Source organism: Prionailurus bengalensis, chromosome F2 (assembly GCF_016509475.1).
Source record: "Prionailurus bengalensis isolate Pbe53 chromosome F2, Fcat_Pben_1.1_paternal_pri, whole genome shotgun sequence".
Taxonomy (NCBI): domain Eukaryota; kingdom Metazoa; phylum Chordata; class Mammalia; order Carnivora; family Felidae; genus Prionailurus; species Prionailurus bengalensis.
Window position 1 is genome coordinate 44,092,492 of NC_057353.1, and position 25,481 is coordinate 44,117,972.

Sequence of the window (25,481 nt, forward strand, 5' to 3'; positions counted from 1 at the left end):
ATTGCTTTGAAACTGACAAAATATTAACTGCTTTGTCTGGTTGACTCTCTGATTTGTTATACAGCAGGGTATTCCAGCAATCTGCTTTATAAAATCCAAAAGCCACTAATCAGTGCATCATTTTCTTTCTCAACGCTAGCAATATTTTTTTAATTTTATTGCTCTGAAAACACCATATTATACTGCCTTATTTGTGATGGAAGTTAGGATAGCGTGTTTTTAAGGGCACAGACTTTGAAGCCAGATAGACCCATTTCCTAATTTGACTCTACCACTTACTAACTTAATGTGACCCTAGATAGCCAATTTCATATTTAACATCTCTAAGTCTGCGTTTCCTCATCTCTAAAATGGGAATAATACCTTCCCTAGTGAGTTTTTTTAGGGAATAAAGAAGAAAATCAGTGCAAAGTACTTAGCATGTAGTAACCACTCAATAAATTGTACCCTCCTATTATTATTGCCATTTAATGTTAAGTTCTTTTATCAGACATTAAATTTTTTTGGTTGTCAGCATCATACATTTCATTATGTATTTTACTGACTCCTACCTTTTCAAAAACAATGAAATATTAAGTAACATTCTATTTTGCTTTCAGTCAAAGAAAAATAAGAAGAAATCAAAGTCAGATGCTAAAGCAGTGCAAAACAGTTCACGCCATGATGGAAAGGAAGTTGATGAAGGTACTTGAGCAAGTGAAAGGACTATAGAAACATTCTTAATCCTTTTTTACCAAGGTGGATTATATAAAAGCTGCATTTGTGTTGCTTAATCTTGTATCTAGCTTTTCTTTTTAGTAACTACAGATTTTAATGTACAGATTTGTGACATTGTTAGAAAACACTTTTTTTTTATTTAAGTGCGTTTCCTGAAGGGAACCATCTTCAAATTGAGGGTCTAGCTCAATATGTTGAGCAATTGTTTTGTCTTTTTTCTTAGAACTATGGTTTTAATTTTTTCCCTATTCTTAAATACACTATCCCTAAAAGGTTGTGTACAAAATTCTTGAGTAAGCCCTTTATTGTCATCACCAAATAAATCCATTTATTAGTACTTATTTATAATACTCTCCTATCCCTTCTGTCTGGCAGGATAAAAAATATATATAAGATAACATATATTTATCATTTTTTTATAAATCATAGAGGACAGAGTTGATAAAAATTAGCAGAATAAATAATAATGGCAGTTAGCTGCCTGAAACAACATACTGAGATTAAATTCTTAGGATAAGTTAATATCATCGGTACACTTGGTTTTTAGTTTACTATCATGATATTTTGTGTGCCCCACCCCCCCCCCCAAAAAAACTGCAACTTTTTTCTTCCCCTTTACTGAATAACACTTTTTTCTCTGGGGCTATGTCAGGAGCCTGGGAAACTAAAATTAGTCACAGAGAGAAACGACAGCAGCGTAAACGTGATAAGGTGCAGACTGATTCTGGTTCATTGGATTCAACTATCCCTGGGATAGAAAATACCATCACAGTTACCACCGAGCAACTTACAACCGCATCATTTCCTGTTGGTTCCAAGAAGAATAAAGGTATATTAGTGGAACATAAGAGTCATACATCAAATCCAGCTCCTTTTAATCAGATGTACAAAATATCATTACGTCAAAAATTTGACTATTTTGAACAGCTTACATCATTGTGCTGATATACCCTTCTTCGTGAGAGCATTGTGGACCATGTATCGGTTTACCTGATAACCAGCAGTGTTACTCATTACATACCGCCTAATGAATGGCTTTTTAAATTAAAATTGCCTTTCTGCCTTGAGTCACATGAGAAAATGATGTTGCCTTTTTCCTTGTGTGCAGTGCTTTGCCCCAGCTCTCTTACATCTCCATTTTTATAGTGGACAAGACATTTAAGTGGAATTATTTGTCACCATTCTGCATGTTGGATGCTTGCATTCCAAGATGAAACTAGCATGTTCTGGATAGTGCAGGCTCTGTCTTGGACTTCTTATCACCCCAACTTTTTGAGAATGCTTTGGTGTTTGATAAAGCTGGACTGGAACTTCAGAGGTTGTGGAGCTAATGGTCTTCCCAAGTATTTCACATGCTCAGACTATCCAATATTGATGGCTTCTTAGTAGCTCTTTACATTGCCATCATTTTACCCTGGAAACATCAGTCTGCAGAGTGATACTGTTCAACTTGGGCACTGACTTTTCTTCCTTCACCTTTTTATTAATTGCCTCCCTACCCCACATTGTCTCTAGACCACTTTCTCAGCCTTTTACTTTTTTGCTTGATGACCTGCTGGAATTTATCGCTTTGGTGTAGCAACAACGTCTATTTATGCATTTTCACTATCCCATATTAGTCATGCTTTAGCACTTCTGTTGGTGACCCCTTTTCACTGTCTTGGGCATGCTTTCCTTGCTGCACAATCCTGTGTCATGCTAGTTTTTTAATACATTGTGATCATTCTGCTTTTTAGTGTCGGAGAAATAGTATCTTTGTTGTAACATGTATTCGCACCTCTTGCCATATTTCCTAAGTCCTGGTCCCAAATACTGGCAGTGTTTTTAAGTTGGATGTGTTTGCTTCCAGGATTATTGAAAAGGCAGCTGGTATTGTTGAGAGGTGGCAAAGTTGAATCCAATTACAGAGCCCAGTTCTCCAGTTCTACTGAAAAGAATCTTGATAACCATTATTGAACAGCAGACTCTCCATATATTTGAGCAATTTTCCAGGTCCTATATTGCCATTTTAGTTGACTAAGAGTATGGTAACTAAAGAACTCAGTTCCCTAAGGACATGTCATGTATGTTGTGGGTAAAACTGACTCTTTTCCAGTGTAAGAATTTAGTACTTGAAGCAATTTATTAAAAATAAGTGAAAATTAAATTGTGTGTTAACTCCTAATTTAATGTGCATAGTGGCCTGTTTAGTATTAAATAAATTTTATTTCTATTTCAACCAGGTGATTCTCATCTAAATGTTCAAGTTAGCAACTTTAAGTCTGGAAAAGGAGATTCTACACTTCAGGGTGAGAGAAATTACATGTAACTTAAATTGAAGGCCCATCAAAATAGAAACTTATATACATGTCTCTTTCCTCACATGAATGATACAGAAGGAAAAAAAAAGGCTTAGAAATGATTTTTAATTACTAAAGTAATATAATCACAATCCAGACATTTTGGAAAATGGATAAAAAGAAAAATCATTCCCACTTCTAACAGGCTTTGGTATGTTCTAGTTGTTTCTCCCTCTCCCCCATATGTAAAAGCAATCTTTTAGTAATAGCTTATATGCAGTTTTTATTCTTGTTTGCATTGTGTAAGTCAATAGAGAAAAGAAGGATTTTGAGTGGGGGGGGGAGGACTTGGTTTTAATATATGGGATAAAAGACTTTACCCCTGTTTATTAAGGAAAAAACCTTAATACCTATCATCGTTTAAACTGCTTCTTTAACAATATTAAATATTTTACAATAAATGGACTACAGTCTGAAGTTACCCAGTGCTCCACAATTAGAAAATATATTTTATGTACTCGTTTATGATAAAGATTGAATTAAGTAGAGTAGTATATCTTACCTAAAAACTAAAAGTGTTGTAGTATACTATAAATTCAGAAATGAAAAAGCACCTTATTTCAGGCTTGTTTTAACTCTGTCAGCTTCCTTCATTCCCATGATTCTCAATCCTGGCTACACGTTACAGTCATTTAGGAAGCTTAGAAAAACACAACACAACACGTGCGTGTGTACATATATACACACATACATACTGATTCCTGGGCTCAACCCATAGAGCTTCTGGTTTGATTTGATTTTTTTTTCTTTTAAAAAAAATTTTTTTTTTAACGTTTACTATATTATTGAGAGAGAGAGAGTGAGACAGAGCATGAGTGAGGGAGGGGCAGAGAGAGAGGGAGACACAGAACCCGAAGCAGGCTCCAGGCTCTGAGCTGTGACACAGAGCCTGACGCAGGGCTCGAACCCACAAACCAGGAGATCATGATCTGAGCCGAAGTTGGATGCCCAACCGACTGAGTCACCCAGGTGCCCCTGATTTTTTTTATTTTCTTAAGTAATCTCTATGCCAAACGTGGGGCTCAAACTTACAACCTCAAGATTAAGAGTCACATTTTTCACTGACCTGAGCCAACCAGGCACGCACCCCTCAAGATTCTGATTTTAATTAGTCTGGGTTGAGGCTCCATTGTCTACTTTTAAGAAAATTTTCAATTGATTTTAATGTGCAGCCAGGTTTTAGAATCACTGCCTTATACATTGTGTGTGTGTGTGTGTGTGTGTGTGTGTGTGTGTGTGTGTGTAAACATTTAAAGAAAGAACATAATAACTAAGGAGAAATCTTCATATTTTTAGTGGGTGAGTATACCGAGTATACCAGAATATGTGTTGTTTCCCTGTTTGCTCTTTTATACTTTCTTTGAGCAAGTCATTCTGCTGTTGAAAACATTATTAATATATAAAGTTCAAGCCTCCTCTTAGTTTTTAAACTAAAAGTCATCCGTGGTGGTCATGTCCCCTTTAAAAGTCTTCATTTTTATCTTTGAAGCTCAAGCTATTTAGAAGACAGTAGGGGAGAAAATGAGTGATAAATATAAACCAAGCAATCACAGAAATTTAATAATATCCCAATTTTAATAAGGAGTCACATATCAGTTTTTAATCTTCTTTCCTTTTCTTTAAGTTTCTTCAGGAATGAACGAAAACCTCACTGTAAATGGAGGAGGCTGGAATGAGAAGTCTGTAAAACTCTCCTCACAGATCAGTGCAGGTGAGGAGAAGTGGAACTCTGTTTCACCTGCTTCTGCAGGCAAGAGGAAAAATGAGCCATCTGCTTGGGGTCAAGACACTGGAGATGCTAATGCAAATGGAAAAGACTGGGGAAGGAGTTGGAGTGACCGTTCAATATTTTCTGGCATTGGTAAGAAGTGTGAGAACATTTTAAGTTTATTTAAAATTGCTTATTTCTGGTACATTTTGAATTTTCCAGGAATGGAAAAAAAAATTCCATGAGTAGAAAAATTCGTAAAGCCATACAGAAATAATAGTAATAATTAACACATCTCATATCCTTTTTACATGGAGCAAAGTGGGAACTAAAAAGTAACTAATAGCAAATGTATTTTTTGCTCTCTCCCTCATGTTCTCATGTGCTTTCATCACATTTGATTGCCAGCGTAGCTAAGGACTGTAATTATATGTGTTTAGTGATAAGTGTGATGTGTGAGCAGACTTTTTGATTAATTTCAACAGTTCTGCTGTTGAGTGTAAATGAAAATGGTAAATAGAAGTAGTTTACAGTATTCATTTTTATACTATTTTATAGTCTGCAAAATGCCTATTTATAATTTTTCCCCTTGATTTTAAAGATAAAGACCAGTAGTTGAGAAGCTTATTCTTGTTGAAAGTCATCAAATATAAAGCAGCATAATTCCAATGTGTATATGTGTGTGTGTGTGTGTGTGTGTGTGTTATGGAAAAGAAATCCATGTTTTATATGGAAAACTGTAAAAAGAAAAGGAAAAACCCACTGTTACCACACCGCACAATGGCAACCACTGTTTTTTTATATTTCTTTAATTTAATGGTCTTTTTTTTTTCCTGTGTACAGTATTTTACGTAATCCAAATTGGATATTCATTTTTATGTCCCCACAAACACACTTAATACTGTAATATAAACATTTTCCTTTTTGTAAGCATTTTTATTTAAAGTCCCTATAATACATTATGTAAGCATAGCATATAAATCATTTTTCTATTCCCATATTATCAAGAGAATTTTTTCCCTTTTTTAACCATGTAAATGACATTGCATTGAATATATTTGTTTTTGGGTTATTTCTTTAGGATAGATTCTCGGGAGTGATGTTATTGGGTTAAAGGGAGTATGTGTACAGTGCTCTATGACATTATCAAAGTATTTTCTAAGAGGATAGCTTTGGTTTATACTGTCAGCGTCGTTAAGAGTGCCATTTATTATGTGCTGACCAAGATTGGGTATTCTTATTTTTAAAAATATTTTCTAACTTGATAAACAAAAAATACATAAATTGTTCGGTTAACTTTTTAAGATCACTAATGAGGTTGCATATTTTTTACAACTTTCTTGATCATTTCTATTTCTTTTATGAATTGTCTGTGTTCTTTGCCCATTTGTCTAATGGCCTCTTATTGTTTGTTTTTTTTTTTTATCAAGTTGTATTCCTTGTGCATTAAACATACACTCTTTTCTGTTGTGCTTGTTGCAGATACTTTTGTTAGTTTTATTTCTTATATTTGGGAGAGCAGTAGACACTAGAGTTTTTAGTGTTTAAATAGGAAAAAAGACCTGTTTCTTCCTACATTATTTTTCCATCAGTTTCCATCAGTCTAGAAAGACTCCGGTTGACTAATGTCCCCAAGAAACAAACTTTAGATCGTTTACTGATAATTTTTCTCAAGCTCATTCTTCCTTTCTCCTGTACGATGTCCAGGAATTGTGTAGAAATATCAAAATTTGTTTGGAAGAAGTCATTCCCTAAATTCCCAGCCTCATTTCAACAATGAAGAAAGCATAAATGTCGATGCTGTAAAGCATCCTTTCATATTTAGCAAAAGATGGTAGTTTTATTGAGTAATGTTAAAAACCATGGCCTTACCAGATATTTGCAATTTACTTATAAAAGCTATGTAGCATTTTCATAATTAGGACATAAATTCGATGGTACTTAATGTTGTTACAGATAAAATTAAGCAGCAGATTAGAGTTCCCACCTAGATGGCTTGGGACCTTTGTTGAAATTGAGAGGGAACTATATTAAATTGGGTTTGTAGTGAGTTACTAAGAAGAGACTGTTGTGACTGGCCTCAAGGAAGTGTATGTGCCTTAAAATACTCATTTATAGGTAAGAAATATCTTGAAAATGTTAAGGAAATACTACAGTATAGTGGAATGAGTGTGGACTAGTTCAGACAGACCTATTTGGTGTGAATCCCATTCTCCCACATGCTGATTTTTATGGAAATTAGGTTAGTTCTTTAACTTGTATGAACCTCATATTTAAGTAGTTGTGAGGATTGGCTATAATGAATGTCAAGTACCAAGAACAGTGCCTGACCCAAAGTTAAATAATAAGGTAGCTGGCTAAAGTGGAGAAAGGCATACATAGGCTTTGGAAATCAGCTTAAGTTTCAGTTATGGCTCAGCTGTTTTCTGGCTATCAGCAAGTCACTTAACTACTCTGAAATTTTGCCTAGCAGGGTTACCCTAAGGATTAGAAGTGGTTGATACGAAGTTTGGCAAATATAATAGACATTTAGTAAATGGTAGCTATTGCTATATTGTGGTCCTAATTACTAAGGTTATCTTTAAGATTGTTATCGTAGTTTAAATCTGTACATATCTTTCAACTTTTCTTTTGCAAATTGAAGGTTCCAAGTGACGTTCTTTATTTTAACAGCTGCTTGGTCTAGTGTGGATAGGGGAATGAATACCTCTGAACAGAATTCTGCTTCTTTTGCATCTCTCACACTTAACTCTGCTGTTTCTGGTATGTGAAAACAGTCTTTCATTTAGTTAACAAAAAAATTTCTGTTTAAATTCATTTTAGCTCTTGCTATTTGGAAAATAACCCAGAGTCAAGTGCTGCTATCAACATAAGTAATAGATATATAAAATAGCAGAGGCCTTAACAAAAGGGGGAGAAAGAAAGACCTAAATTTTTTTCTGCAAGTGGTTCCTTTCTGTAGTGGAGATAGGAAGATTCTGTGACCTAACATAACTGAAAGTGCCTTGGCACACGGACAGGAACACAAATAGAAGGCCTTCCTTCCCTTTAGGGTCACGATACTTTTCTGTTACTAGCGTATTTCTGCCATGCTTCTACTTGCAGTTTGCCTTTTATTTCTGTTTGCCCTTTTATCTATTTTATTCATCATGAATTTTATAGCTAAGCCTTTCAGCTTATGTAGAACCTCACATAAGAACTCTACTTAGAGTATCTGTTGGTGTAGAAAATACAGTATTACTAATAAACTATTATCAATTCAGCAGTACTTAAGTGAATATGCCTGTTATTAATCATGTAGAAGTCATATGTACTTAACAAATACTACATAAATATGGGAGGTGTTTAGTTTGTAGCATTTGGTTCACGTCAGACTTCATGGACCCAGTGTACTAATTATGTAGCTCCACAGTGTCTGGAGTCACTAGAATAGCCGTTCGTAGGTTTTTTTCCATAAAGGGCACAATAATATTTTAGGCTTTGTGGGCCATACTGTCTCTGTGGAACTACTTAATTCGACATTGTAGCAGGAAGGCAGCCGGAGAGGATGCATAAACAGATGACTGTCTGATTTTGAAATATTATTTTGATTTTTTTCCCCAGCCATTTGTAAATATAAAAACTGGTTTTGGCTCATGGGCCACACAAAAAAGTGAGTTTACCTTTGGCCCATGGGTCATAGTTTACCAACCTCTGGTCTCATAGACTGCATTTCAGTTCCAGAGATACAAATTAATTGCCTCTTTCATTTGATGACTTGGTGCAATGCAGATGCTATTCTCTTCATATATTCAGAGAAAGCAGCATTGGCGGCTAAAAAAATAGCAATGGTGTTACTTTAGTGCTTACTTTAGTAAGCAGTTAATATGCTAATTATATATGGATTTATAGGGCTATTCTACTTGTCAAAATTTATATTAAAAAGTATGTAACTTTGACTATATATCAAGCCATTATATTAAGAGTTATGGGCTGGTAAGTTAGAGGAAGGCTGCTAAGATAATCTATAACCAAGTGAAATGTGTAAGTTAGGAAGGACTTTCACAAGAGGACATGATTGTATGCAAGTCTTTTACACTAACAGGTTTTCTTAAGCATTTCTTTCTGTCAGTGGCTCTGAGTCCTAAGGGAGTATCAGAGTCTCCCAAGCTTTCCAGTACATATGGAAATTCTGATTGAGAAAGTCTGGGGTATAGATATCCCTGATAGATAACGAATTTATGGCTATAGAACAAGGGCTTTTCACCTGGCATCCATGAGTTTCTGAGCCCCCAAAATTATATGCAAAATTTTGTGTTATGTTCCGGGCAGTAGTCCATCAGAGCTTTCATCAGATTGTAAGGACTCTGTGACCCCATTTTCTCCTTCCTCCCAAAAAAACGAAAACAGAAGAAATTCAGACGAAGGTAGATGCTTCTCTTTAAACACACCTGAACTTACCATGGTCTCTCGACCATCAGCACAACTCTCCTGTCTCTGACTTCTCTCTGCCTCACCTCTCTAGGTAATCATCTAGGTCTTTAACTTTTCCTTAGGCATAAGGTTCTAGCAAACCCAGACATTTTCTAGTTCTCTCCTTCAGGGCTCTCAGGATATAGGTGTGTACCCTTGAAACATTCAGGATTTCTTTTGTGCTTTATTATTTTTCATTGAGAACAAAAATAAAAGAACTTTTTTTGGATTTTTTTGAAATTTGTAGATACTCAGTTTGAAATACGTATTATAAAAGACAAAATACGTATTATAAAGACAAAAACTAGGGACAAAATGTAGTTCTAATCCGTGAATTAGATCAAGTGATTATCATGCTTAATCTGAAATTACCCTCAATTCTACTTTTACTTATCTTAACTCTTTCTAATGTCTGAATTTTTCCTTTTAGGGGAAGTAAAAAATAATTTAGTCTCCGTATGCAAAGTATAGAACTATTGTTATGAAACATCACTAGAAAATTCCATTTTTAATTTTATTGCATTCGTTTTCATTTAAGGGTCTACTGCTGAGCCAGTTTCTCATTCTACCACTTCTGATTATCAGTGGGATGCTAGCCGTAATCAACCCTATATCGATGATGAATGGTCTGGGTTAAGTATGTCCTTTTAAAAATTATGCTTTTGCTTTTGTTTTTGTTTTTTAGAATTTTCTTCCTAGCACCCTAAATTCATGCTTTTAGGTTTTAATTTTAATCCTAATTTTCACCCCTTAGGTCATAGTAATATAATACCAAATGTGTACTACTTATAAGCTAATTACTCAATAACTGTAGAATTTAAATTCACTTTCTGTAATTGAGGCACTATTTAAACATGACTTTCTTATAGTTGCTTTATAGTTTTTCTGGTTTTTTTTCTATTTTTTGTTTTAAATGAATGTTCTGTTTCTTAGTTTTAGCATAATAGAGTGAATATAATATGCAGGAATGGCTTTTAGTTTGTGAGGTATGCAAGTTTTGTATTAGAAAACTGTTTTCTTAGCCTGATTCCCAGTGGAAGGTTAAAGGCAAGAGTTCTAAATAAAAAAGAAGAAGGGGAAAAAAATACAGTTTTTACGTTCAGAAAACTTATACCACCTTCATTTTTAAAAAAATCCGAGATTTTTTTCCCCCCAGCACCTCAAACCTCAGAATATACTCCTTTCTCAAAAATTTTACAGCACATCCTTTTCTACTGTTTATTTAGCACTTTTATGTTACTTTGTGGACTTTTCCACCATGTGGCCAGTGTGAGAAAAAAAAATTTTTTTGAGATTATGGTTTCTTTGAGTTGAACGAATGAAATGAAACAAACCCACTAGAAATGGAAACTCTCAATTACTCTTCCATCCTCAGTAGTTAGTGCAGTGCTTTACATGCGGGTGTTCAGTAGTAGGGATGATAAGAAATGCAAACCCTTGACTATGTGCCAGGCCCTCACGGAAGTTTTGTATGTTTTGTTGAATGCTTATAACAGTTCTACCAAGTAGGTGTTTTTTTCCCCCACATTTTCCAGATGAAGAAACTGAGGCAAAGAAAAGTTATCTAACCTAAGTCACACAGTTAAGTGCAGGAGGTGGTAGTCTGGCTCCAGAGTTCAAGCTCTTACCCACCATATGGTACAGCCTTAGGGATGGTTGTAATCTCTAAGGTAAAATTTGCAACACAGTGGGACGCTTGGGTGGCTCTGTCAGTTAAGCATCCAACTTCAGCTCAGGTCATGATCTCCCGGTTCAGGAGTTCGAGCCCCACGTGAGACTCTGTGCTGACAGCTCCAGAGCCCGGAGCCTGCTTCCGATTCTGTTTCTCTCTGCCTCTCTCCCACTCACACTATGTCTCTCTTTCAAGAATAAATAAATATTTAAAAAAAATTTTATTTTAATTAAAAAACTTGGAACACAATACAAAAATTAGCCCATAGATTACTTAGTCTTTGTAGATGAGCTGAAGCACAGTTCTTACAGATCAAGGGAAGTGAGTTTGGAAAGGTAGGTTAGGCAGTGAAAAGTCTTGAGCTCCTGGCTAAAGACTAGGGATGTGGGGTTGGCATACTAGTTTAGAAGGTATTTCCTAGTTCTGGTCCTCACTTTAAAATGTAATACTTGTGGCTCAGACTTACCTTGGAATCTAGATTAATTGAACTGTAAAATGGAACAAATAATCTTGCATACTACTTCTGTAGATTGTTGTGAGGTTTTAATGTGGTAATAAATGCACGTGAAAGCTTTTTGTAAATTATGGAGAAGAATGCTCAGCTAGGTACAGAATAGGAGTGAAGAGTGTTTATAGGAATGATTGTAGGAGAATAGTAGTGAAGAATCTGGGCAGCTCTGGGCTGAAGCTGAGGAAAACTGAGCCTTCCGGGTTCTGGGCTTCCCTACTGGGACAGAATGACTCCACTTTTATCTGTTTTAGAATTCTTGTAACATGAAAAACACCATAGACTGCTAAAATAAAAGACTGAAGAAAAAGTGTGTATCCACGGAACTCTGTTGAAAGTAAAGAGTATCAAACACCGTCCATCTTTCCACACTGTCTCATTTGTTAGGCTGTTGGCAGTCTTTTTTTTTTTTTTTTTTTTATTTCTTTTTTTTTTTTTTCTAACGTTTATTTATTTTTGAGACAGAGACAGAGCATGAACAGGGGAGGGTCAGAGAGAGAGGGAGAATCTGAAACAGGCTCCAGGCTCTGAGCTGTCAGCACAGAGCCTGACGTGGGGCTTGAACTCACGGACCGCGAAATCATGACCTGAGCCGAAGTCGGGCCCTGAACCGACTGAGCCACCCAGGCGACCCATCAGTCTTTTAAGTCCCGAGTTACTCTTTAACCAACCTCATTTTCTCTGAATTTTATTTTTTGTTATCTTTAATGTGGCTGATTTTGGTATTCAGGGAACTGAAGTATTCCTTCTAAATTTATAAAATGCATGACTTAATATTTGAGATTACTAATCCACAAAGTATGTATATATGTGTGTGTATATGTATGTATACACACACACACTAGCTCTCCATTTAACAATGTGATGTGATTAATACGTTGACCTTCTTGTTTGAGGCATTGACCTCATCTGACAAGAAGGCAACACTTGAGTATAAAGTTAAGATGCTATAGTACAGAAGATAACATTTTTTTAAAGACTGATAATCTTGTAATTGATCGTAAAGGAACAGCCATCATCATAACCCCTGTAAAAAGTCAGATTATGAATTCACATCAGAGTATGAATGAATTTGCTGCAGCATATAAAGGGGTTAAGAGCATGAGCTTCAAGGACAGACTTCCTGGGTTTGCTCTTACACAGGTGCATAGTCATTCTGTGCTTCGGTTTCCTCATCTGTAAAAAGAGTAGCTCTTCTCCCACAGTTGAGAGAATTAAATGATAAAGTACATATATAGCATTTAGAACACTGCCTGAATATTCAGTAAATAATAAGTGCTATGGTGCTGCTGATACTCTTCTTGGGGCAAAATTAGTCTATGCAGTGGGGCTAGTTAGTATTGTCTGAACACTAGAAAACGTCTTTCTAACATAGTTGTTTTATTAAAGTCAGTACTAAAGTAAGTTCTGGTCAGAAACAGCTGACAGCTGTTTTTTTACTGAGGTAAAATCGAGATTAGTTATGAGATGCTTAAACTTAAAACATTTTTCACACAAATTAAATAGATAAATTCTTTACCATTTTGAAAGGACACTAATAGGGCCCTTTGAAAAGATACTGGCAAACTGTGGGAGACTTTTGAGAAATGAGAAGTTACTCTATTATAAATGGAAAAAACTATACAATGAATGAAACCATACTACATCGTTTCCTTAAGGGAAAGAAATTTTATTAGCATATTAGGGCTCATGACTCTTAAGAATTATGTGTTGAGAGAGCGCCTGGGTGGCTCAGTCAGTTGAGCGTCCAGCGTCAGCTCAGGTCATGATCTCACAGCTTGTGAGTTCGAGCCCCATGTCATGCTCTGTGCTGATAGCTCAGAGCCTGGGGCATGCTTAAGATTCTGTGTCTCCCACTCTCTCTCTCTGCCCCTCCCCTGCTCATGCTCTCTCTCTCTCAAATATAAATAAACATTAAAAAATAAAAAAGAATTATGTGTTGAGAAGTCTTCTGGTGATAGCTTTTATGTTTAGGTTATCTGTTGTTTTATATAGTAGTTTTATTTATTCCAGTTAATATTAAAAAAAAAAAAAACCTAATCTAAAATCAGTAAACTTGGAACAATCAACAGAAAGCTTTATAAAGCCAGTAGAGATTTGTGCTGCTGTTAATGTTCTTTAAGAAGTTAAATCATAGGCTACATTCATTCCCCAGACTTTCTGGTTATGTAAGCCTTTAAAAAAATAATGTTACTGAATACTTTACGAGATTTTTACCCCTTATCTCCTCCCACCACCATATTTATTAAGAAAATAGTTTGTTTATATGTTACTATGTTGCCCACTCATGTGTCTAGACTTTTTTTCTTTTAAAAGAAAATAAAGTTTCCTTTCTGACAAGAGGCCTTAGAGACTAGCTTATGAAGAGAAATTTTCCAGATCTGCATTTCTTATTTGTGAGATTTAAGCAAAATCTGTGACATTCAAATCTCTTAACAGTGTTGCTAATGAATGCTTAATGTAAGATGAGCAATTGGTTCGACATCTATGTTTATAAAAATGATTTCCACATTAAGACATACCAGTGTATCTTATTGAGAGATTTATCAGGATCGTAAGAAATACATTTTTAGTTGTCTATGCCCGATAGCTTAGAAACTGACTTTCTATTGTTATGTCATCAGTGATACATAAACACTACACCTACCATTTATTGAGCATTTACTGCATTGCTGTGTACTACTTTAAATGTATCTACTATAATCTTCTCAGCACTCCTATGAAGTTAGTATATAGCCCATTAAGATTATGAAATCTGACCCAAATCACATAGTTGTTAAGTGGTAGGGGCAGACCAATATTCAGATGTGAATCTGTTTGACTCTAAGGTCCATGCTCTTAACCCCTATGTTACTACTATGTAATACTGCCTCCGGATACCTGCTCCTGGTAGTAAATTTAAGAAGGATCTTCCTTTATTGTAATATACTTCATACTTGTAATCAATTGTTCCGTGTTTTTCTTCTGCTAGACTATAAATTCTTATGTTTTCAGTCTCCATCCTCTACTGCTTGAGCCCTTTTCTCCCTCTCCACACCCCCATGATAGAATCTTTCTTTCTGTACTTAATTGTCTCTTGTGCTTACCTATTTTCACCTCTAAATAGATAAGACCAGGAACTCCATGTGGGGAGGAAGTATATTGTTCTCATTTTTCTATCTCTAGTACCTGCCCAGCTCAAGTTCTAGTACATAGTAAGTGCTTAATAAGGTGAAATTCCTGTAATTCCAGTGACAAGATATATCTGTTGTTAATGTATTATTTTCTTTATTCTCTTCTTCATATAAATTTGGTATCCTGTTTTACAGTTTTGTCTTTTTTTGTTTTTACTTTGAGCATTTTCCCAGATTATTATATTCTTCTAAAACATTGGTTTTAAAGCCTTCATGTGGTATCATAATACCTCCCCTTTAAACAAAAATAATGGAGTTCACATGAAAAAATAAGAATAGCAGAGAAAATAAGAATGCAGGCAGATTTGTCATTCTAGTTACTAACAGGTATTACAGAATTATATATGGCACCATTCCAGGAATATGTCAGTGAAATAGGGTAGAAATTCTAGAAACAGACTGAAGTGTATGTGAAAAAACTTACTAGTTAATAAAAGTAGCATTTGACATTAATGGGAAAAGATTGGATTTTTCATTGGAGCAATTATAGAATGACTAGTTAACCATTTAGAAATAAAGCTTAATATCTATAATCTTAAACCACTGGGAATGAAACCTGGCTATAAGTAGTCATTGCAGAAGTAGATGTGGAAGCATTTATGAAATCCAGGGAGAGGGGCAAGAATTGACTTTGAGAGCTACTTAACCAGGATAAAGCCAAAGATTGTTTTTCCCTTTTTAGAATAAGCAAGGAAGTAAAATTCTCTGGAGTGAAAGAAAGGAATCTAGGAGTCTAGAATAAAAATTTATTCTTAAGAATAGACGATAGAAACCCTGAAAGTGACTTGGCCTATTTTGAAATAATAAAAGTAGCATTGAATAATCTGGAAAATGTAAGAAGGTACAAGTTATTAAGTATTAAAGGAGGAAGAGGTTGTAGCCATTAAAAGTCATAAAGTAATTATTTTTTTAAAAAAAAGAGGAAAGAAGACATTAAATATTCTGTCATGACTTGGTGAATTTCAAGAGGAATGTAGTCTTGAAAAGCTGCTAAAGGGCAGGAGACATGATGTAAAAGGACAGGTGGGAGTATAATTTTGGCACTGCTGTTAAAGATTGGTTACTTCCGTACCCTAGAAAATAAATCAATTACAAAACTGTAATGACCAAGTCCCAAACCAAGTTAGACCTAAACAGTGAAAAGAGAGCAAAATTAGGAGATAGGTAACAAAGGAATTAGGGGGAGTGGAATTAAACGAGTAATTCTGAAGTTTTCTGGGATTTTTTAGAAATTCCATTTAATTAGCCATATGATGTGCCTAGCAGAAGTTTGACAAAGGTTTTTACCATCATGTTACTGGGTTCTCTTCTAGCTCTTAAAATATGCTTGGAAGAAAGAAGGAAGAACAATAGTTTATAGTTACAACTTAGTTCAACATAAGGAACTTTAGTTTTTGCATTTTAGTTTTTGGCAGAAATGATAGATACCTAATTCGCACTGTTAAATTTTAGATGGTCTGTCTTCTGCTGATCCCAGCTCTGATTGGAATGCTCCAGCAGAAGAGTGGGGAAATTGGGTAGATGAAGAAAGAGCTTCACTTCTAAAGTCCCAGGAACCAATTCCTGATGATCAAAAAGTGAGTAAAGGCATTGGCGGGTATGTCTATTTCTCTGTGCACCCAACTATGTTAGAATTACTGGAGGGTACATTCTGTATCATAAACACATCCAGTGGTAGAATTGCTTCTGAGCCATTCTGATCATACTTGCTTTAATCATTGTGCCTGCATGCCTTCTCTATATCACTGTTTTTTCTTTCCACAAATTATTGAGGATTCTAATATGTGGAAAGCACTATTAGGCACTGATAAGAAAACACAGTTCTTTTATCAGAATTACTATAATAGTTGATATATTATAACAGCAACTAAGTGTGTTTAGAGAAGAACAGAACGGTTGCCAATGAAAGAGTAAGGAAGGCTCATGACGAGAACACCACGAAAAAGGTGTCAAGGCGGGAAGATAGGTGAACAGTTTAGTGGAGAGGTAAACATTACATGTGTGTGGAATCTATTAATGACAGGATCTTCCCCTTGTAGGCCATATTCCTTAAAGAAAGGAACCATGAAGTTTTTATTTTTGTAGCTCTAGCAACATGCTTGGCACTCAGTAAATAAATGAATGATACATACCTTGCCACATTTTTATGAAATTCTATAAGTGATTAGAACCTACTGACAGCTTTTAAACTAGGGATAACCTAACCATCAGTAGGGTTAGGAAAGTTAGGCTGGATACAGGAGAAAGAGAAGCAGCTTGGGAAGCTATTTTGTACTATTTTGGGGTAAGTGTTAAAGAGGCAATTACATGAATTGGGTAGGAGATAATTAACTAAACTGAGAGCTTTGAAAAATAAATGGAAGTAATTTACAAGTCCTAAAGCTACTGATCAAACTTTGCAACTGGTTGGTTGTAGGAATAAGGTTGGAAAGTCCAGAGGCTCTGAAGGTAATAGGATCATTCAACAAATTACTAATTAAACATCTGCCACGAGTCAGGTATTGTGCTAGTGGAGGAACAAGATAAAACACAGTTACTGCCTTCAAAGAGCCTACAGTCTAGTTAGGGAGGAGAGGAAGAAGACAGGCATATCAGCGGGTGAACGTAATGTTACAGTTTGTGCCAGGTATTACAGAAGCACTTGGAAGTTTTAGCAAAAGCATCCTGGAGGTGAAAGCAGAATGTGAAACAAAGAGTGGTCAGAAATTAAACTGGAGAAGAGAGGCATGGACCAGATGCTAAAAGTTCTTGAACGTCATTTAAAAACCTAGATTTTATGCTATAAATAATGGAGGGATTTTAAGATGGAAGGATTCTACTGGCAGCCTGTGTAGAAAAAAAGGAGTAGAGGCATATGTGAATAAAGGTAGGAAGGCCAGGTTAGAGGTTGGTTAGTTAGTCCGGGACAGTAATGGTAAGAATGGTACACAGAGGGGTCCCATTGGCTCAGTCATTGGAGCTTGCGGCTCTTGATCTCAGGGTTGTAGGTTCAGACCCCATGTTGGGTGTAGAGATTACTTAAAAAAATAAAATCTTTAAAAAAAGAATGGCATACAGAATACAGGGCAGACTTAAAATAATAAATTGAAATAGGGGTGCCTGGGTGGTTCAGTCAGTGAAAGCATCTAACTCTTGATCTCAGCTCAAGTCATGATCTCAGAGTTGTGAGTTCAAGCCCTACATTGGGCTCCACGCTGAGCATGGAGCCTACTTAATAAAGAAATAGACTGATTGATTGAAATAAAATCCACAGGACATGTGATTAGAATTGAATGGAGAAAGAGTCATCGAAAGACTTCCAGGATTTTAGGTTGGGTAACTGGGAAGGAAGGTGGAAGTAGTGTTCCCAACAGAGAAGATACGGGAGCAAAAGCTAGTTGACTGGGGAAAAGATGGTTGGTTCCATTTGGACTATGTTAAATACAAAGTGTTTTGTAGAAATGCCTAAGAGAAGTTGGTTTTATACCAGGTTAAAGTTTAGGGAGAAGGTCTGTGTTTGGAAGTTATAAGCATATGGTTGTTAAACATTTTGAGGGTGCATGAAATATCTAGGAAAAGTCTGTAGACCTGAAAAGCGCAGTGGGATGAATAGGAATCTGGGAAAGGGAAACTCCTCCAACTTTTAAGAAGAAACAAAAGTGCATGAAAGAGACTGAGAGAAGAGAGTTCTGGGTCACAAGAGGCTGAAGCATTTGCTGTCTGGTAATTAAGAGCAGTTTCATTAGAGGAGCGCCTGGGTGGCCTCAGTTGGTTGAGCATCCAACTTCAGCTCAGGTCACGATCACAGAGTTCGTGGGTTCAAGCCCCGCGCCAGTCTCTGTGCTGACAGCTCAGAGCCTGGAGCCTGCTTCAGATTCTGTCTCTCCCCCTCCCCAGCTCACACTCTGTGTGTGTCTCTCTCTGTCAAAAATAAACATTAAAAATAAAAGACCAGTCTCATTAGAAATCTTAGAATAGTAACCATATTGCAGTAAGTTGAGTAAATGAGGGTTAGGAAACAGTATGCTTTTTTAATGTGTTTTTTTAAAAAGTAAGTAAGGATAGGAATGGAGGAGAGGTAGTGGATGACAGTGAAACTCTAGTACCAGGAAGGGTTTTGTTGGAGGTTGTTTGTGCTTTCATGATAAGAGAGATTTTAGTGCAGGGGTTGGTAAACTTTTTATTAAAGGTTCATACAGCAGTGTAAAAGCAACCACAGACAATTTGGAAATGAACTTTATTTACAAAAACTGGCATTGGGCTAGATTTGTGGTTTGTCAGCCCTTGCTTTACTGTAGATGCAAGGAGAATGGGTCTAGAACAAAGTAAAAGTTACACATAAATAAGAGATTTGGCTAATAGAGTAAGATCCTGGCAGTAGACGTGGGGGAACCTTAGGCATGAGTGGATTGTGGGTTGGCCTTTGATAGGATGGTAGTACCTCTGATCTTTAGAGACCAGAGAAAGGAAGAGGTAGTAATGGGATTTATTACTAAGTGTGTAAATAAATGTAGAGGGCGACAGTTAACAGGTAACATGAAAGTTGAGGGGGTTAGAGGGAGAAAGGGATGAATGGGCAGAGCACGGAAGGTTTTTAGGGCAGTAAAACTACTCTGTATGACACTGTAATGGTGAATTCATGTCATAACACATTTTTTCCAAACCAGTAGAATGTGTAACACCAAGAGTGAACCCGAAGGTAACCTGTAGGGGCTTTGAGTAATGATAAGGCAGTGTAGGCTCCTCTATTATAACAGATGTACCACTCGGGGGGGGGGGGGGAGTATTGATAGTGGGGGGCTGTGCATGTGAGGTGGGGGAGTATATGGAAATCTCTATCTTCAGTTTTGCTGTGAACCTAAAATTGCTGTAAAAAATAAAGTCTATTAGGGAAAAAAGCTTCCTGGTAATAGTACCTTAACACATAGTAACCATTCTGATATTTGTTGAATGTTTAGTGAATGTACAATCAAAAATATATTTCTCGGGGGGCACCTGGGTGGCTCAGTCGGTTGAGCGTCCGACTTCAGCTCAGGTCACGATCTCACGGTCCCTGAGTTCGAGCCCCACGTCAGGCTCTGGGTTGATGGCTCAGAGCCTGGAGCCTGCTTCCGATTCTGTGTCTCCCTCTCTCTCTGCCCCTCCCCCGTTCATGCTCTGTCTCTCTCTGTCTCAAAAATAAATAAATATTAAAAATATATATATATATATATATATATATATATATATTTATTTATTTCTCGGGGCGCCTGGGTGGCTCAGTCGATAAGTGTCTGACTTCAGGTCAGGTCATGATCTCACGGTTCGTGAGTTCGAGCCCTGCATCGGGCTCTGTGCTGACAGCTCAGAGCCTGGAGCCTGCTTCAGATTCTGTGTTTCCCTCTCTCTGCTCCTCCCCCACTCACAGTCTGTCTCACTCTCAAAAATAAATAAACATTAAAAAAAAATTTTTTTAATATATACATATATATATATTTCTCTAACTGAAACTTCCTTGTGCCTTATCATCAGAATTACAGAGTAGAACCACTGAATGGAATGAAGACTATCATATATCATAGCAGTTCTTTTTTTGAGTGTATTCAGAGATCATCTTTCATATTTCTTAGTAAAAATGGGACACCATCTACATGCCCATCAGTTGAGGAATGGAGAACTAAAATGTGATAGGTCTGTACAGTTGCATATTAGATGTTAAAAATCAGTGAAATAAGGTACATTAATGTCAACATGAATAAAATCTCAAAAAACATGCTGAATGATGGAGGACAGGTTTACAGAAAGATACAATATGATACCGTTTGTGTAAATTTTGTGTGTGTGTAAACACACCTGAATTTATAAAAAACTTGATGGAATGGACATGAAAGAAGTTCATGGTAAATGGTTTACCCCTAGGGGAGGTAGTGTGGGAATGGGATCGGGAAGGGGGGTGTAAAGGAATTTTAAGTTTATCAGTAATGTCTTTTACTTTCAATTAGTCTAAAATAAATTTGTCAAAAGTTCTTTCATAGGAGTTAAAAATGGTATGGAGTTGGTTTCAGCCTTTCCCCCATAAACAAAAATAGTGTTTAGGCATGAAGAACTATATTTCCTTTATGGTTGGATTTTAATTGGCTAAGAAGCAGACTGCCCAGAGTCCTTGGGACCTGAATATCCTTCAGAGGATGCATTTTTTTGCACGTGGTGTTTTAATCACTGTGAGCTTGTGGTGAAAACTTCTGTGGAGGTTTCTCCGCAGCTGGCAACCAACTTGGACTGAAAATCTCTTAGCTAAGTTTGTATAGGGTTTTGTTTTTCCATTTGCTAGTAATTTCTGTGAACTGTTTGGTGGTTCATGAGACCTCCATAATCATCCTAATGACTGTGCTGCTGAGCAGACAAAATAGTAGTCACCCCATCATCTCGTCCTGTAAGGGTAGGCTAGGAATCTTGGCTTTCATCTGTGCAGAAGACACAAAAAGCACTTTTTCATAGAAAAGTCAACTTCATGGTATGTTTGAAAGGATCTTATGGATACCAATTTAACAGTTCTAATTCACTATTTTAATCATGCAGAATGTTGTTTTCAGTGACATTCCAGCTCAGATTCAATTTTTTTAAATGTTCATTTTTGAGCGAGAACGCTAGTAGGGGAAGGGCAGAGAGAGATGACGGCAGAGAATCCAAAGTAGGCTTCACGCTATCAGTGCAAAGCCCAACGTAGGGCTCGAACTCACAAATCTGGAGATCATGACCTGAGCCAAAGTCTGACACGTAACTGACTGAGCCACCCAGGCACCACTCAAAATCGATTTTTTAAATTAAATCTTTAATTTTGAGGTAACTGTAGAGTGACAAGCACTTGTGAGAAATGATACAGAGAAATCCTCTGTACTCTTTACCCAGTGTCCCCCAGTGATAACATCTTGGAAAACTATAATACAGTATCACAACTAGGATATTGGCATTAATGCAATTAAGATACAGAACATTTCCATTCTGTAAGGATCCCTCATGTTTCCCTTTTTTTATAGCCACCCTTTCTTCCTTCCTGTCACCACCCCCTTGTAACCCCTGGCAACCAGTAATCTGTTTCCATCTCTATAATTTTGTCATTTCAAGAATGTTCTAGGAATAGAATAATATAGCATGCAGCCTTTTTGTACTGTTGGGGTTTTTTTCACCGAGCATAATTCTCTAGAGACTCATCCAGATTGTTACGTATCATTACTTGGTTCTTTCACTTCTTAGTAGTCATAGTCTGGATATGCCCCAGGTTGTTTAACTGTTTTCCTATTGAAGGACATTAGGATTGTTCTTCGCTTGGCACTGTTGTGAATAAAGCTGCTATTATGCATTCGTGTACAGGCTTTTGTGTGAACATAAGTGTTCCTTTTTCTAGGATAAATGTCCAGGAGTATAATCCTGGGTTGTATGGTAGTTGCATATTTAATATATTAAGAGATTGCCGAACTATTTTCCAGAGTGGCTGTATCACTTTACGTTCCCGCCTACAATGAATGCGTGATCATATTTCTCTCCATCCTTGCCAGCGGTTGCTGCCATCACTGTTTTTTATTTTAGCTATTCTGATAGGAATGTAGTGAACTCATTTTGGCTTTAATTTGCATTTCCCTGATAGCTGATGATGTTGAACATCTTTCCATGTGCTGCTTTGCCATCTGTATGTCCTCTTTCATGAAATGTCTGTTCATATTTTTTGCACATTTTCTAATTGGAGTATTTACTATTGAATTTTCTTTATATAGTCTTAGATACAAATCCTTTGTTGGATATGTGGTTTGCAAATACTTTCTCCTACTCTGGAGCTTGTCTTTCTCTTAGCAGAGTCAAATTCATTTTTATTGCACATAGTGCTGCATTTAAACTCTGAAACAAAACAGAATTACCTATCCAGTGAGTTTTAAAAACCAAGGTTTGCACAGCCCTCTAATTTGTCTTGCAGTGAGTGATGAAAGATGTAAAAAAAACAAAAAGTGGTCTATCGTAGACAATAGGAGAATGAAGTTCTCTTTACTTTGTTCTTTTCTAATACATAATTTTAGATCCATTTTATTACTCCTTACTAATTCTTGCTTAGAATTTACGAGATAAAGACTGAATCTAATGAATGAGATTATGCCATAATTTCTGAATAATGAAAACTTAACCAATTGGTTCACTTTAATACTTTTGCTTTTAACATCAGGTTTCAGATGATGACAAGGAAAAGGGAGAGGGAGCTCTTCCAACTGGGAAATCTAAAAAGAAAAAAAAGAAAAAGAAGAAGCAAGGTGACGAGAACTCTCCTGCACAGGTAGGGCATCAAAACAACAGATGTGACTCATAAAGCACCTACTGCCGAAATGTGAAAAGAACATGCAGATCCAAAGTATATGTAGAGATAAAAGACACAATATGAGCTCTCGGGTTTACTTGCAAAGTATTCGAAAAGTCACAGAATCTTTTAAAGATCTTATATATCCTACCGTAGTAAAACTGTATTGCTCTGAAAAAATCGTACCAAAGGGGGGAAAAATCATACCAAAGGTGTAAACCCAAGGTAAATAAATTAAATTAGATGCATTTTGGTTTATATTAGGGTGGAATGGAAAAGGAGATGCAGTGTTGCTCACAGACAGAAACTTCTTTTGAGTAACTGGGATTCAGCAAATTAGAATTTTAACACAGTTATGGGGCGCCTGGGTGGCTTGGTTGGTTGAGCATCCAGCTTTTGGTTTCGCTCAGGTCATGATCTCAAAGTCTGTGAGTTCGAGCCCCGTGTCGGGCTCTGCACTGACAGCACGGAGCCTGCTTGGATTCTCTCTCCCGTTCTCTCTGCCTCTTCCCTGCTTCTGCTCTCTCTCTCTCTTAAAATAAATAAACTTTTTTAAAAAAGCATATACAATTTTAAAAAAGGAATTTTAGCACAGTTAGAACAATTGGGCAGAACCTTACCCTGCGTTTGCACCCAGTTTCACTTAGTCCCTTTTCATTTGGCTTCTAACAGAAACTTTCTATTTATGTCACCCCTACATTTTCCTTCTTCATTGGTCTTTCCTATTTGGGTAAAATGTTTAGGTTATAATATAGATGAAAACAAAGTTCTTAGGTTACTAGAAGTCTGCATGGGTTTCTCTTTGAAAGTTCCATCACCATTACCTTACAACTTAGAAAATCTTGTTCCTTACTTAAAACCTTGTGACTAATTGTTTTTATTCCTTTAAATGTAGGAGATAGCCAGAGTTTCTGGAAGATAGCCTACAAAGAATTTTCCTGTTTATTGTTCTCTTTGGGGAAAGTTGCTGCATGGGTTTTTAAGGAATTACGGGTTTGGTAATTTTTGTTGAGGGAAACGTGACCTGTTATAAATGACCCCAATCTGTTTTCAGTATTCGTTTTTTCTCACTAGTAAAGTTAACGTGACTGAGATCAGTGGATATGAAAACCTAATAGGAGTGCTTCTCTTAGCTGAGCTAGTTGATGAGAAATGTTATTGACAGTTACCTTTTGTTAGTGATACTGTCTGAAATCTATTTAGCCAAACTTTTCTTAGATTTCTGTGATTTCTAGGATAGCTTTTACTTAGCCTGTTTTTTTTCTATTTTGTGGATTAGGTGAGTTCCTTTTAAAAGAAGTTTTGTGGGATAGATGTAATCTGTAAATTTCAGTTTACTGGTTAAAGGTCATGAATTTGTGAACATTATTTGGGTATTCTGATACTCCTTTTTCAAATGTTTGATCTGTTTTCAAATACAGTGAGAAGTAAGTATACGGGCTTTTGAGTCAGATCTGTACTCACATTTCAGTTTTGCCTTACTGCTTGCTTTTGTTTGTTTGACTTTGCACACGTGACTTAACTGCATAGCTGCTTTGAGAATTAAATGAGCTATCCATAAAATTCTGTGTCAGGTACATAGTGTATAGCATCCTATCCGTAATACATTTTGGAATTTGTTCTTTTTAATTGTGGGTATGTGGTTGGCGGGCTTCTTTACCGTTAGTTATAGTGCAGCTTAGGATGGAAGTAACTGATGTCTTCACGTTAATTTTGCACAGATGGCAAATCGTACACACATACCCAAAGCTACTCATTCAATTTAAATTCACAATAAAATTTTGAATTATTGTCTAAACTCAACTACCATCCTGAACAAGTTTTATAAAATAATCAGTATTGGAAGAAGACTTTCAAGATCATCCTAGCCAGGTGTTCATATGTATGTGTTGGCTAAAGAACAATACAATTAACAACGATGGTCCTATTTAACATATTCAAGTTATATTTATTTCACATATCTAAGCATGTAATGTGCTGTAGAAGTGTTTTTTGAAACTTTTTTAACGTCCAAAGGCCTAAGAATAGAAATGTTAAAGCTTAGGTAGGACCTTAGAAATTATCTAGGCACATTTCATTTTATAGTTGAGGAAGCTAAAGGGAAACTAAATGATTTGTCCTTGACGTTGCGCAGGCAGACTGCAGCAGGCCAGAACTGAACTGTCCTTTCTACTAGGTAAGCCTAACTTACCTACAGAATGCACTGAGGTACAAATATTTTGTTCCTTGAAGAAGTCATTAAGGGAAATGTTATTTCTAAAGTATACTTAGTTCAAGTATCACCTGATTAACTGTGCTTTTTTAAAAGAAAAAATTTCTAGTTTATTTTGTTTGAATTGGTTTAGTAAATTAGAATGGTTTGCATTTGAAGATGGGAGTGTATTGTTTTTTAATTCACAGTTGATTTAAGTCCCTGGAGAAAGCAGGGATGATGACTGTTCCAAATGCACCTGTGTATTTTAAATCTTTGAATGATTGTTTTAAAAATTGTTTTAATGTTTATTTATTTTTGAGAGAGGGAGACACAGAATCCAAAGCAGGCTCCAGGCTCCAAGCTGTTGGCACAGAGCCCAACTCAGGGCTCGAACCTGTGAACCGTGATGTCACGACCTG

General features: G+C 36.3%; 1 protein-coding gene across 5 annotated transcripts in view; it reads left to right on the forward strand.

The window, feature by feature from the left end:
- The window catches only part of MTDH (metadherin), a 56,460-nt gene that overhangs the window by 25,259 nt on the left and 5,720 nt on the right, over positions 1 to 25,481 (forward strand). The window contains exons 3-10 of one of the 5 annotated variants that reach the window (XM_043601438.1): positions 600 to 684; positions 1,370 to 1,546; positions 2,940 to 3,005; positions 4,681 to 4,917; positions 7,438 to 7,527; positions 9,755 to 9,853; positions 16,022 to 16,146; positions 22,740 to 22,847. In XM_043601438.1, the coding sequence (XP_043457373.1) occupies positions 600 to 684; positions 1,370 to 1,546; positions 2,940 to 3,005; positions 4,681 to 4,917; positions 7,438 to 7,527; positions 9,755 to 9,853; positions 16,022 to 16,146; positions 22,740 to 22,847 (987 nt within the window). The remainder of the gene's footprint in view (positions 1 to 599; positions 685 to 1,369; positions 1,547 to 2,939; positions 3,006 to 4,680; positions 4,918 to 7,437; positions 7,528 to 9,754; positions 9,854 to 16,021; positions 16,147 to 22,739; positions 22,848 to 25,481) is intronic. The other 4 variants (XM_043601441.1, XM_043601440.1, XM_043601443.1 and 1 more) reach the window with 4 other exon arrangements.